The 15,113-nt window shown below is 41.7% G+C and overlaps 1 protein-coding gene across 1 annotated transcript in view; it reads left to right on the top strand.

Annotated features, from left to right (window-relative positions):
* Positions 1-15,113, top strand: part of LOC112113172 (interleukin-6 receptor subunit beta-like) — a 156,100-nt gene that overhangs the window by 121,646 nt on the left and 19,341 nt on the right. Inside the window, exons 6-11 of the mRNA XM_029910916.1 lie at positions 1,961-2,097; positions 4,521-4,662; positions 4,801-4,883; positions 7,733-7,943; positions 13,654-13,812; positions 14,846-14,968. Coding sequence (XP_029766776.1) covers positions 1,961-2,097; positions 4,521-4,662; positions 4,801-4,883; positions 7,733-7,943; positions 13,654-13,812; positions 14,846-14,968 — 855 coding nt within the window. The remainder of the gene's footprint in view (positions 1-1,960; positions 2,098-4,520; positions 4,663-4,800; positions 4,884-7,732; positions 7,944-13,653; positions 13,813-14,845; positions 14,969-15,113) is intronic.

The raw sequence follows: 15,113 nt of genomic DNA, 5'->3' as shown, positions 1-15,113 counted from the left end.
AATAGTTAAACCATAATTTGGACCTCTGGGGTGAAATCCCCACTCTAATGATGTTAATGTGGGAAGGATTTCACACCTGGAGTGTTTGCAAGACTGTAAAGGAGCAATATCCAGAAACATATACATCAATACACACACACTACGTAGGCTCTTATTTTGTTTGCTGGCTTTCTGAAAGGGGGGCTGGTTCAGCAGCCTGTGTTTAAGGAAATCTATATAGTTAGAATCTCTGTGTGTTTTCAGTCCTTTTCCAGGTTTTGGTCTGTTTCTTGGGCCACTAAGGGTATGTCTACACTTAAAAAAAAAAAAAAAGGGCCTGGGGCGGAGCGGGGCGGAGGGTGCAAGCCATGGCAGTGAGTCTGAGGTCAGATCTACAGACTCTGGCTCACAGCGCTCACACTACAGTGCTTAAAAATAACAGTGTAGACATTCTCACTCAGGCTTAGAGACCCCCCCTGCTTGCTGGGATTCAGACCCTCAGTGGGAACGTCTATACTGCTATTTGTAATGTAGTGCCTGCATAAGTCTGTAGACCCAAGTTCTGAGTCTCGCTACAGTGGCTTATTTTTTGGGGAGGGGGCAGTGTAGATCTACCCATTGGGTAAGACCAAGTCTGATTCAGGTTTGAGCTCAAGTCCCCCTTCCATCCACACACAAATCAGTCTGACTTGGATCAGCAAACACCCAGGACCTGGGTCCTACGACCCTGCTATAGGGCTCGGTCAGAGTCAGAGTCCTACTGTGACTGTAGTCCAAGCCCTGCCATTTTGCAATGTGGACACAGCTCAAGCCATAGACCCAAGTCAGTCAGTCTGTGTAGTGCAGTATGGCCACATTAGCACAGCTGAGACCTGGGCCCAGCAATTGTAAGCCCAGGTTTACAGTGCAGTGTGCATGCTCGGGTGCAGCCTTGGAAACCAAGCCTGGGTCCCACAGACCTGGGTTTACAATGCAGTGTAGACATACTTAAGTTAGTTACACAATAATTTTATATAAAAGGATACCACCTGGTTACAAATGAGATATCAAGTCCTGTTCTTCTGATTAGGTATTTATAGTGAATTCACCATGGTATTCAAGTATTGCTCTAATCCTCAAGTGCTGCCCAAAGACTGACAGTAACTTTGGTCACGGGCTCTTCTAGGAGACATGGGATTGGAGTTGGAAGGGAGAACAGAGTCCTCACTACTGCAGCACCCTACCAGAACCACTCCACAGCTGCTACTCTAGCCTCTGTTGGGGGCCTTTGGCCACCTTACATGTGTTAGGTTATGTCTACACTGAGCTGGAGGTGTGATTCTCAGCTTGAGGAGACACCCATGCTAGCTCTCAATGAGCTAGCACACTAAAAATAGACTGTAGCCCTGACAGTGAGAGTGGTGGGAGGTGCTGCCTGTCAGAGATGCTAGATATGTAGTCTGGGCAGCTAACCCTTCCCATCACTTGCACTACTGCAACTACATTCTATTTTTAGTGTGCTAGCTAGCTCAGGTACTTCTCCTGGAGCTGGAATCACACCCCCAGCTCCAAGTGTAGCCATAACCTTAGAGAAAAAGAAATTGTACTTGAAATTACACCTCTGACATACCCATAAAATACAGAAGCAATTAGAGTTCAGGATAGTCTTTTTAAACAGCATTATTGCTGGTGCTGTAGATGTTCTGATTTGAGGATTGTGCCACTCATGCTGACTTTGAATGGTGTCTGATACCACAAATTCTCATTGAAATCAACAGGACTACCTGCAGAGAAAGATCTTACTCTCACTGAGTAAATGTGCCAGAACTGGGCCTTTGTCTCATACTGCAAAATTTTACTAATGAATTCTTTCTGGATTTTGAAGATTTAAAATCAACATATTTAGTACTGAACAAACAGAAGGGAGAAAAAACTTGTATTTATCATTGGTTTCCTGCTGTGTGTGTGTGTGTGTTTACGGCTTCTGCATTGTTCATTTTAGAGAAGTGTGCTATACACTCCATAAGTGCTCACCAGTTATCAAACAAATTAATAATTAAGTGGGACGCACCAAAAAAGTCTATGCAATATGAACTGCAATATAAAGAAGCACGTCCAACATCCTCACAGTGGATATTGGTGAGTATATGAAGATAGATATCAATTTAAAAGATTCAGCTGAATATTATTGGTTCTACGATACACAGCACTGTTCTGACAAGACCAAAAAAATACTCCCTGTTAACCACCATTTAAATTCTGTTAAGATGTCCCAGGCTGTGGGACAGATCCTGAGCTACTGTCAATCAGAATAGCTCTGTTGACATTAATGAAGCCATGGTAAATTACATCAGCTGATGCTCTGACTCTACATTGTTAATAGCTAATTTCAGCTTGACAAAAAAGTGCCAAATGTTGCACCCTCTGCTCATGCTTAAACCCCACCTCTTAGACACACATTACATTTTTAAACTGGTGCTCAAGAAATCAGATACACAAGGCATTTTCAGTGCCAGAGCAAAAGCTAGCTTAGCATTTTGAGCATTCACAACTCTTATTAAAAATCAGTCTCAAAAGTTGCACATGTGGCTTGAGGGCTTTGAATGTATTACCTCACCTCTTCCATGTGCCTCAGCTTCAACCCCAAAGAAAGTGGAAAGTCTCTAAATCTTTCCATGATTCTGTATTTTCCCCCAAATCAACTTTATTAATAGAAATATGTTACAAAACAAAATATTGTCTCCTAAAAATGCTTCTGCTCACTGTCGTAGCACTAGAGCAAGAGCTAGCCACCTAATTGCTTTTATTCATAATTATCGCAAATATTTTCATGGCAATAAAAACTATAATGGAGAGTAGTAAGGAGACTTTTAGGCCCAAATTTTCAAAAGTCCATCTCTGCCAACTATGTACATTGCCTATGTGATCACTGTAATTGTACTACTACTAACTGCATACACAAATTAGCATTGAGGCACTAAGTATGTGCATGCAGTTTTGAAAATTTTTGAGCCCAATGTGCATTTCTAATACTTCATTTTACCTCATTTTCTAGCTCTTTTGAACTCCTAAATGAGGCCCCAACTCAGTAAAGCTCCTAAGCTTGTGCTTAAATCCATCCTTGGTCACAAAAGTACTTAAGCTTATGCTTCACTTTCAGTACGTGCTTGAGTCCCACTGAAGTCAATGGGACATAAGCACGAGCTTTACTTTAAACATGTGCTTAAGTACCCTTCTTGAATGAGGATACTTTCCTGAAATGGGACCATAGTACATGCCTTGAGTGTCTAATGGTTCTCAAAGTGCTTAGGTGCGTAAGTCCCAGACTTAAGCGCCACTGCAATCCCCAAAACCCCCACCAAACCCCCTAGGTGTCTACACTCACTCAAGTACCCTAGGTGCCTATGTCTCTGACTCTGAGCATACACAATGCTACCTCACTCGAGGTGTCTGAATGCCTATCTCCTGCCTATGCCCCAGACCGATCCGCAAAGCGGGGGAAGATAGATGCTCCTCCTTAGTCATGCGCAGGGCCCAATCCATTAGGCATGCTCAGATGCTGCCTACTGGATCAGATCCCATTCAATATCTGGCATTCTGTTGGAGCTGGGAAACTGGATCCTGGGACCTCCCAGGTGGATGATCTCACCACTGAACTATACAGTCATTCACTCTCTCTCTCTCTTGCCCAATGATTGTTCCACTGTGAATAAATACTTAAGTAGTCATTGGGCCAGAAAGAGAGAGAATGAATGTTTCTATAATTTAGGGTCCAGTCCCCCTGTTCCAATCACTAGTTAGTTATACACAGTAGAACACTTTCACCAGAAGAAAGTAAGAAACACTATGTCAGAATATCCCATAGCTCAGTGAGTAGAGCATTTTCCTGAAAGGTGGGAGAACCCTGTTCAAATCCTCTGCCCCACTCAGGTAGAGGGAAAAATGGAACCTGAAATGCTCACATCCCAGCTGAGTGATCTAACCATTGGACGCTACCGCCTCCAGCCATTTTGTAAGGAACAAGTCAGGCTTCTAACTCTGTCCCAGAACAAATGACTTAGACACCTAAGCCACCTGATTCCAGGAGAGGCGTTCCCGTTCATGGATTACTGGCAGAGATAGGTGTCCCCCTGCAGCCTCTGAGAGAGAGATGGAGCTTAGGACACTGCCCTCTTAATGGCATCTCCCATTGGCTAGCTTAAGCAGCTCCCTGCCTTGTGTGCTGGCTTTTGTGGCTTGCATTCTAAGGCACTTCTCTTCCCCGTTTGTTATACAGGGAGCCCAGGTGCCTAACTCAGGCTTTTGAGGATCACAGTGTTGTTCTTGTGATTTTCTAAGTGCCTAAAAGTTAGGTGCCATGATGTTTAGCATTGCAATACCTACATCTCTTTGTGCATCTGGGCCTTAGTGACTCCTGTATGTTGGTGAGTACCCTTAACTTCCATGGAAATTAAAGAATTGGGCCCTTAGAAAGGAGAGCAATGATAACAGAGTATAAAATTATTAAAAGGGAACTTTAGTTTAATGATGCCAAATATTGTTTAAAATTTGTTTGTTTGCAGGTGCCCACAGCAAATGATGCTGTCAATGTGACTGTCTCCGATTTAAACAGTACATCTTCATATGTTATTCAACTCAGATGCTTACCCAGTGAGGATCACCACTGCGTTTGTGTTTGGAGTAAAGAGATTTTAGTCCCTCATAGTACGTGGCATTTCATTTGGTTGTTCTGGTGATTGGTATAAATCAGTTGTTGTTGCATTAAGTTATGTAGTATTTATAGATTGGAAAATATTAAAATCAAATTATGAGACTGGGTTTCCCCATCCTTCTCTTCTCTAGAGCTGATTGACAAGCCAACAATTTCAGCAAATGAAACCATAGAAATCTCTCCAGGAAGAATAAATGTTTTTCTTCAGTGGCAGGTAATGTATTTGTTATTATTATGGATATAGCAAAAAAGTTAATCATTTTGGGTGACACAGGGGATTTAGTTCATTATATTGAAATGTCAGCAAATATTCTTATGCAAGCAAAACTATATTTGAGTATTGCGATCTTGTGCACCTTTGCATCAGCAATTCCTAGCACTATATATATAAATTTGTACAGTCATGGTCTTAGAGAAGAGTGAGCAAAACCCCTTTGTAAACTTACAAAATGATTGACGCAGCAACATCTGAACTCTGGACATTGGCTTAAATGAAGCATCTTTCCATTCTACACTAAGTACTTGTAGGAGCTGGATTCTCAAGTCTCTCTCTCACAATCACCCTCACACTTCACCTGAAAGATTCCCTTAGGCAGAGACACCTGAGGCCGTAGAGCTAAAAGACTCTCTTTGTCTCACATATTCATAAGGTGTCATCTTATTCTCAAATGGAACTACAGCTTTTGAAGGAGCCCCACTCTAGGAATTCTGAAAACAACTTCCAAGTTTATTTATTCAAAAATCTAGATACAGCATAGGTTATGAGGCTCTTGCTGACAAAAGAGCGTCTATTCACCGCGCAGAGTGCTGCATATTCACCATAATGCCATTAAAACTTCAGAAGCTGAAATCTGGAAGTGTCCCTTCTTCCATAATGGACATTATGATCATCAATTGACTGACTACTGTACATCAGCCATTTTTGCTGAATTAATGATGTGAAGGTTTCCTGACAAAGTGAGCACATAAAAAGTGTGAGGGAAGTAAATCCGACAACCTTGAGTTCACTGCCAGGGGGCTAGCAGGACATTTTGATGACCAAGGAGCTATTATAGACTTCAAGGCCTGTGGTCTTCATGTAAAGACTCTCTATCTAAAACCCGAGGGAAAAAGAGGGCTTCCAATTCTAAATCAAAGAGGGCTGTCATGAGTGAAGCCAAGAGTCCAAGTCAGAATCAACAAAGACAACCATATCTGTATGTGAAGTGATCTATCAAAAGGGACATTTTGCAGCAATCTGCTGAAAAAAAAGAAACTTCTTAGGATGAAGCTAAACTAGAAATAAAATTATTCCTTTTACAGTAATGTTGTAAATCGTACATACTAATTCCAATATCAAACTGAAGGAAGAAATCATCTTTAGACTGAGAGCTTGAGTTAGAGCTTATGTAATTGTTTCATCTGATCCCATCTTCTATAAAATTGAAGGCCTTTTGTGCACTTTAGTCCCATTCAACTCAACTGGGATGCACTTAAGTGCATGCTTAAGTGCTTTCCTGACTTGGAGCCTAATGACTTTAAAGATGCACAATAGTGTAAGAGTAGCTGGGATGTGCTTCTGAGTCTTTAATAATTATAAAATGTTAAGAAAAAAAATGCAGACTCTCCTGCCACGGCTATTTACACAGCATTGGAGCAGAGACCAGTTTGTAACACAAGACTATAGTATCTAGTACTAGTATCTGGATGCTTAAGATGCATTTGCCTTGGTCAGTGCTCACCTTGTTCTTTTGGAGGATTGCTCTGCTATGTTACCATACTAAACAAACTTAATATCAGTAGGCAAGGACACCTTTCTGCTGTATCAGTTTAATTACCAGTCCCCTCCTCCTCACAAGATAGTTCAAAATGCCCTATCGAATCTAAGGGATTAAGATTTTCAAAGGCATACATGTCAGTTAAGCACCTAACTCTCACTGACTTTCAGGCTTCTAATAATTAGGGGCACATTCTGAGTGCAGCGTACAAAGTGTTTTAGTGGCTTCATCCTCATTAGCGTTTATTGGATTTGCACAGGTAAGAACCCAATTCATCATCATCAGCACCACCACCATCAACACCACCACTCCCATAACCGCATTGGTCACTGGGGCACCATCATTGATGATCAATCAACCTATTATCTCCACCCCTGATGATTGTGTGTCAGTGCTTGAGTCTCTGCGACGTCCATTCCTATCTACTCTTTTATGTTGTCAATCCATCTCTTCTTCTGTCTACCTCTTCTTCGCTTCCCCTCTACTGTCCCTTGGAGGATGATCTTGGCTATAGGCCAGATGATCTTGTTACATGGTTGTACTACTTCAGCTTGCGCTTCTTCATGGTCGTCAGGAGGTCTTCATATGACCCAGCGCATTGGGTGATGATATTGCAGACCTCTTCATTAGTGATGTGGTCAAAGTACAAGATGCCCAGGATTTTATGGAAGTCTCTCATCTCGACTACCTGTATTTTCCATTCAAGTTCTGCTGTAAGGGTCCATGTCTCACACGTATACAGAAAAATGGAGATGACCAGTGCATACAGCAGTTTCAGTTTGGATTCCAGGGAGATGTTCTTATTTTTCCCAAATTGGCTTTAGCTTTCCCACTGCTGCTGCTGCTTGCGCAGTTCTTGTCAGAATTTCTGCCTTTGATCCTTCATCAGTGATGACTGCCCCCAAATACTTGAACTGTTTCACTATCTCCAGCTCTTGTCCACTGACAGTGATATGTGATCCTGTCACATTTGTTTGTCATCAGCTTGGTTTTCTCTGCACTGATTTCCATGATGTATTTTGCGGAACCCAATTAAGCAAAGCATTTAAGCACATGATTATGTGCTATATATTTAAATAATTTTAGTCCCAAGAACATGCTTAAGTGCTTTGTTGAATCATTTCCTAAATCCCCAATCACAGCGCTAAATTTATCTCCTTTTGACAATCAATGTGCAAAGACAGGGAAGATTTGTTTATACATAATTTCATGTGTGTTTTGTGGCTTGCAATTTTTTGTAACTGTTCTAATTTTATTAAGAAGGGGATTGATATCTGATTGTTCAGTACTAATCTTTTTCTATTAGATAACACAAAGCAGGAATGCCATTGGATACTATGTTAATATTGAAAGAATACCCAACAGTTGCAATGATCGACCCGAACGCATCAACGTAACCGAGAGAAGAGTGCATCTGAATCTCTCCATGGCTTATTATCGGTTTAATATTTCTGCCTATAATGAAGCAGGAGAATCTCCACAGATCACTTATGTTGTCCCAGATTTCACCGCAACAGGTACTTTATCACTTATTCCAGATAGGTGAAGAAACATTCTTTTGTGGGCAATGTTGCCTTGTGATAGCAACAGTTTGGGAATGATTGTTCCTCTTTATTTTTTTCTTTAAACCTGCACCAGATTAAGGACTCATATGAAAACTGGCCAAAAAGAGCAGTTTTATGGAGCTCTATCAGAACACGTTATGTCACGTGGTACTATCTATTATGAAGATTAAAGTTACTCGTATCAAATTAATGCCTGTAGGAGGAATTCAAACTGAATTCTGTGTGAGCTGATCCAAACCAAGAAATCTGAAAAATAATCTTGAAACCTGAGAGAACAGCTACATTTATTTCAGCTAGGCCATTGAATTAACTACTAGCAGACTAATTTTATTGTGCATTACAAACACTGTAGTATGAGGTGGTTATAGCTGTATATGACCTGTCAGGTGCATATTTACAATTAAAGGTCATCATGATCTACTGCTACTCCATTCAGTCTTTATCTTATGTCATCTTCTGGCAAGTTGCATGTGCGCACAAATTTCCAACATGAAACTAATACGATGGTAAGAACAAAATTGAGAGGATGGGGAGGTCCTTCCAAAAATTAGAAGGCTTCTAAGAAATCCAGGAAATATAACTGCCACAGTACAATTTCCATGCTTTGCTAGACACTTGCTTGTATATCTCCATTCATAGTTAAAATCAATGTTCCCATGGACTGGCACCTATAGTACATTGTATTATAAATGTAATGGGTATTGTAAAGATCAATGTTTGTCAAGTGCTTTATAGATTAAATATGTCACAAATGCTAATTGTAATTATATATTATCTCATATCATGATGACTGTGACCTCTTTCCCTCTGGCCTCCTCCCATATTGCCACTCTCCAATCCATACAAAATGCAGCTGCCAAGAATCTCTTCCTGCCCTGTTACTCTGACCATGACATCCTTTCTCATTGTCCACCAGATCATATTCAAGATTTTTGTCCTTACCTTCAAGACACTGCACAACTCTACTTCTCCCTGTCTGTATGGGTTGTCTCTTAATCCCCTCCCCACCTTCTCTTCTCCATCAACAATGCAAGATTTGAGCACCCAGTTGCTCATTTCTCCCACAAATATCTCTGCACTGTCTTCTATGCGACCCAAACTCATAGAAGGAACACTCAAAACTTAACCTCAAGACCACTCCTCTCCCCTTCTCTCTCCTAAACATTCTCTCTTTTCTGATGTCTATTAAAAAAACAAAACAACCAGTGGTGATTAGGTTTAGTGACATCTGGTTTATTAAAACTTTCAAATGGTCTAGAACCTTATGTTGTGCAATAATTACCTTATGTAGCCACACCTTTGTTTTCTATTACCCTTCTTGTCCTTTCCTACCCATTCCTCCTTTTGTTTGCCATACTCAATCATTGAATCTTATTCCAAACAAGATTTTAAGCACCTCAGGGAAAGGCCATGTCTTCCTATATTTTGGGGCAATGCTAAGTGTACAGGACCTGCTACAGTGGGACTAGCATTTTTGGACTGATCATATCAAAGTTATAATTAGTATTGTGACAAAGTCAGTCCTGAGAGGTATACCAGAGTGGAGGAGGGCAGATATATCAGCCCTAGAATGGTAGAGGTCTGTTCCCTATGAGCTTAACAAGGGTTACCTCAGGTTACCTAGACACACTTGAGGCCAGTTAAGGGCTCACAGTGACATTTAAAAAAAACCCTCCTGGTGAGAGAGGGGAGGGGAGATAAGATGCTGCTTGGAAAAAGGCTTCTCCTGAGTGGAAGGCTGCGCTCCTTCCTATAGCAACCTTGCTAATGGACTGTTAGGGGAAGGACTGCACCCAGAGGCCAGCATAACAATGGAACACCCCAGAGAGAGGGCATGAAAAGATATTCCCCTTTTTGTGTTATGAACTTGTTTCTTTTAAAACAAACAGAATGAAGTATTTCTTCACATAATGCACAGACAACTTTATCAGAGGATGTTGTGAAGACCAAGACTATAACAGGGTTCAATTCTGAGTAGTTTGCTGTAAGACTTTCTAATTTGAGTGTAGTTATTGTAATATTATTATTGAAATATTAGGACAATGTATTGTTGTAAGGTAGAATTTCCTATAGCCTGATACTGTGTGTGAGTAACAATCAGCATCTGGGTACCTCTATCACTCTCCAGCTGATGTGTCTGCAGTTAATGTTTCATACCTTCTCCTTTCCACCCACCACCAGAATTTTCCAATTAGTCCTGAACACAATTCTTCCCCTTCCTCAAACGTCATTGTCACCTTAGCAAATCTCTCTTCTGGTTTCTCTTATTCTTGACTTATTTAGTTCTCACCGTAATTTTCCTCTACCTTTCCCTGCCACTGAGGAATATAGTATCCACCACTTCAATCTTTTCTGACTAATCCTACTGATAGTCAATGGTTTACCAAGTCTGCCCACTTAAGCGTCATGATTTTCCTCAGACATTTATTTTCAACTCTAGCTGTAGTTTCATCCTTTGTTTTCCCTAATGTGCCTAAGGTCTTGCACATCAATAAAAGCATTACTGTGATGATATAGGCATTCAGTTTGTTTCCTGTGAAGTTTTCTTAGACCTGGTCTACACTATGGGGTTAGGTCAAATTTAGCCACAGTAGGTCGATTTAAAAATGAATGCATCCACACAACCAACCCCGTTCCGTCGACCTAAAGAGCTCTTAAAATCGACTTCTGTACTCCTCCCCGGTGAGGGGAGTAGTGCTAAAATTGACTTTGCTGGGTCGAATTTGGGGTAATGCGGATGCAAATTGACGGTATTGGCCTCCAGGAGCTATCGCAGAGTGCGCCATTGTGACGGCTTTGGACATCACTTTGAACTCTGATGCACTAGCCAGGTACACAGGAAAAGCCCCGGGAACTTTTGAATTTCATTTCCTGCTTGGTCAGCATGGCGAACTCAGCAGCACAAGTGACCATGCAGTCCCCCCAGAATCATAGAGCATAGAATGTTTCTCCCCCTATCATCTCCGTCTGTGAGGTTATCGCAGATTAGAAGGCGGAAAAAAACCGCACTTGCAATGACATGTTTTCCGAGCTCATGCAGTCCTCCTGCACTGATAGGGCACAGCTTAATGCATGGAGGCATTCAGTGGCAGAGGCCAGGAAAGAATTAAGTGAGCGCGAAGAATGGAGGCAGGACGCGATGCTGAGGGTAAGGGGGGAGCAAATGGGCATGATGAAGCATCAGTTGAGGGAGCAAATGGACATGATGAAGCATCTGTTGGAGCTGCAGGAAAGCCAACAAGAGCACAGACCCCTGCTGCATCCACTGTATAACCGCCTGCCCTCCTCCCCATGTTCCATAGCCTCCTCACTCAGACGCCCAAGAATGCGGTGGGGGAGGCTCCGGGCACCCAGCTACTCCACTCCAGAGGATGGCCCAAGCAACAGAAGGCTGTCATTCAAACAGTTTGATTTTTAGTGTGGCTCCAATAAGCAATGTGGCCTTCTTCTTCCCTCCTCCCCTACCCCACCCAAGCTACCTTGTCCATTCTCTCTTTTTTAAAAAAAAATAAATAAATAAAGAATGCATGGTTTCAAAACAATAGTTACTTTATTTCGAAGGGGGGAGGGTGGTTGGCTTACAGGGAATTTAAATCAACAAAGGAGGCAGGTTTGCATCAAGGAGAAACACACACAACTGTCACACCGAAGCCTGGCCAGTCATGAAACTGGTTTTCAAAGCCTCTCTGATGCGCAGTGCGCCTTGCTGTGCTCTTCTAATCACCCTGGTGTCTGGCGTGAAACAATTGTCTGCTGTTGCTTTCACGGAGGGAGGGGCGACTGACGACATGTACCCAAAACTACCCGCAACAATGTTTTTGCCCCATCAGGCAATGGGAGCTCAACCCAGAATTCCAATGGGCGGTGGAGACTGAAGGAATTGTGGGATAGCTACCCACAGTGCACTGCTCCGTAAGTCGATGCTAGCCATGGTAGTGAGGACTCACTCTGCCGACTTAATGCGCTTAGTGTGGACATACGCAATTGACTGTATAAAATCGATTTCTAAAAATCGACTTCTATAAAATTGACCTAATTTCGTAGTGTAGACATACCCTTAGATCAAGTTCTCCTCAGCTAGTTTTGTCACTCTTTAATTCTTCCTTATAGCCACTCTCCTATTGTTTTTCAGATAGAAGATGAAATGGAGTTCTCTATCAACCACAACATTCCCTGATGTATAAGTTGCCCATCTTCCTTCTTAGTGTCAGTCAGTTACTCTTGCCAATTTTGATTATCAATGACTACACTATCTAGTGTTCGTTGGGAATTTTTAGATTAAATGTTTTTTTCAGTCAGAAAATGCTGATTTGTCAAAACCAAGACTTTTAGCAGAAGTGTATCAATTCAAATGAAGCTTTTGTTGGGAAAGTTTCTCAGGCCCTGGATGGAATTTCTAGGAAAAACCAGGGAAAGAGAGACAGACACTCAGGTTCAGATCCCTGCTCTGCCTAATTTGGATCCTTGAACCTGAGGATCCCACATCCCAGGTGAGAGTGTCCTAACCACCAGAACTTTGGGTATTCTGAGGTGGAGGAGCCCAAGTCTTTCCTGTTGGAGTGATTCCAATTTGTATAGATAATTAAATATTAATTGGATATGAGTGAGTGAGAGAGAGAGAGAGAGAGACTGACTCTAGCCTGGTGTTTAGAACACTCATTTGGAATGAGAAGGACTTGGGTTCCAGTCCCTGCCCCTTCTAACTTGGTGCCCTAACAACCAGGCTACAAGTATCAGAGGGGTAGCCGTGTTAGTCTGAATCTGTAAAAAGCAACAGAGGGTCCTGTGGCACCTTTAAGACTAACAGAAGTATTGGGAGCATAAGCTTTCGTGGGTAAGAACCTCACTTCTTCAGATGCAAGTAATGGAAATCTTCAGAGGCAGGTATAAATCAGTATGGAGATAACGAGGTTAGTTCAATCAGGGAGGGTAAGGTGCTCTGCTAGCAGTTGAGGTGAGAACACCAAGGGAGGAGAAACTGCTTCTGTAGTTGGATAGCCATTCACAGTCTTTGTTTAATCCTGATCTGATGGTGTCAAATTTGCAAATGAACTGGAGCGCAGCAGTTTCTCTTTGGAGTCTGGTCAGGCTACAGTCAGTCTCTCTCTGGTTTTTCCACAGAGTTTCAAAACTTTGTCTCTGTTCACACAGACACAAAACTAAATGCTGAAACCCCAGCTTTTCTTCTGAAATGGAATTCTCATTTTCTAGCTAGCCCTACTATTGTCAGACTTTACATAAAGAAGAATACCACAAAAACATCTTATTTTCCTCAGTCTGAAGCCTAACATGACTGTCTCCCCCAGTCAGAAATGTCTCACATAGCAGCACTCCATTCAGTCCTACGTATGACTTTCCTGGGGGGAGGATTCCTGTTAAGTAAGGTGCTCCCCTTCCCAAGGTTTGAATGTTCTCTTCCCCCTTTGTAGGAAAGGCCATGTCCAGAAATCAAATGTGGATCTTCGCTAAGGCAGTGCAAAGCACTAGACTGGCTTGAAACTATTTTATAAACTATATTGTTACTAGTGATTAGAGTTCATTAAGCCTTACTACTTACAGAGTCTCCATGACTTGCCACAGGATGCTGACTTCACAGTGAATTTTTTTTTAAATATTTGCTTTCCTATTTATTGATCTATACAATATTTTGCTTTTCCCTCAGTTTTGCCTGAACAAATCACTGCCATACCACAGGGAAACAACACTGTTGTCACCTGGACTCCAGAATACATTCCAAAGTGTTTTGTGGTTGATTGGGGCACTGGTAAAGAAGATATGCACATGGAAATAATAACTAAGCCCATGGGAAATTTCACACTAGGTAACAATTCAACTTTCTTTCATGGATTGTCCAGTTATTTTGTGGGAAACATGCCTCTTTCTTTCACTTGCAGTTTTAAAAACCACAAGACAGACGAAGATCCTTCCTCACATTTCTACTCTTCTTTGTTCTGTGTATATAGGGGGGGGGGGGAATATTGAAGTACATGGGAGTTTCAGTCCTCCCTGGGAAGCCTACTGGTCATGGTCAGTGAAGAAATGCAGCTATACAAACACAGACTGTTTGTGCTATTCTCCTCCCCCAAATCCAGGATAGAGACTTATATGCTGCAGGCTAACAGCATAACAATGGTGACAACATTTTGCCCTCCTAGGTAAACTTCACTTACATGACAGACAGCTGTGTCACAGGCTGCCCAGTAGATGACATTCCATCCCTTTCCCCATAACTTGTCCTTGTAAAGTCGCAATAACAAAACAAAGCTTGTTATGCAGCATATCTGAGTTATGTGCAAAGTGCTTCTGTTCAGGAACATTTTACAGGACTTGCATTCTGCATATTGACTGAGATCATACAAGTGACTCTGGCAAAGATCAATCAGGATTAATGTCAATGTACATTGGAGACATTTGATCTGAGGGTCACAATTGAAATGTTATCAATAATTCATCCACTGTTTTATGGATCCTCTTAATACATGTGCACCCCAGTTTAAGTTCCCAGACAGAAAAAAAAAATCCATGCTTGAGCCAAGAGGCCTCGAGCTATTTTACTTTCCTGCTTTACACCCTGTAGCTCCATCTGTGCAACAGAAGCAGACTAGAAACCAATTTGGCACACTTTACAAACAAGGTTGTATATTAATATTTGTCATTTTAATTATGAAAAAAATCCAATATACAGGTTGTATGAGGGTGGTCTAGGAAGCCACCTGGAGAATGTGTACATTTGGACTCTTAACATGAAGACCTGGAATTTGTTAGACTATATTTGGGGGGCTATACAGAAAATCTGAAAGTTCTCTCCCCTTATCTGTTCAGCAAATACTGATTCTAACTTGATTGTTTTCCAGACCATTTACAACCATATAAATTGTACAAAATAATGGTGCATGCATCTGACATGTGTGAATGTGAAAGTTTCATGAGACATGAGAGGACATTTGGAGTGACCCACTTCTACTCAGTTCAAGGAGGTATTTCATAGAAAATCTTCATTCCCCCCCTCGCCCCGTTTGTTCCCCTCCACTTTTTCTCCTATTTCTCCACCATCAGTAATAAGGGAGCTCCACCATAACATCTTTGCTGGGATGACCTAACATAACACTACTATCCACTCAG

The sequence above is a fragment of the Terrapene carolina genome, unplaced genomic scaffold (assembly GCF_002925995.2).
Source record: "Terrapene carolina triunguis isolate 2854851 unplaced genomic scaffold, T_m_triunguis-2.0 Scaffold69, whole genome shotgun sequence".
NCBI lineage: Eukaryota > Metazoa > Chordata > Testudines > Emydidae > Terrapene > Terrapene triunguis.
This window is presented reverse-complemented; position numbering and strand designations above follow the sequence as displayed.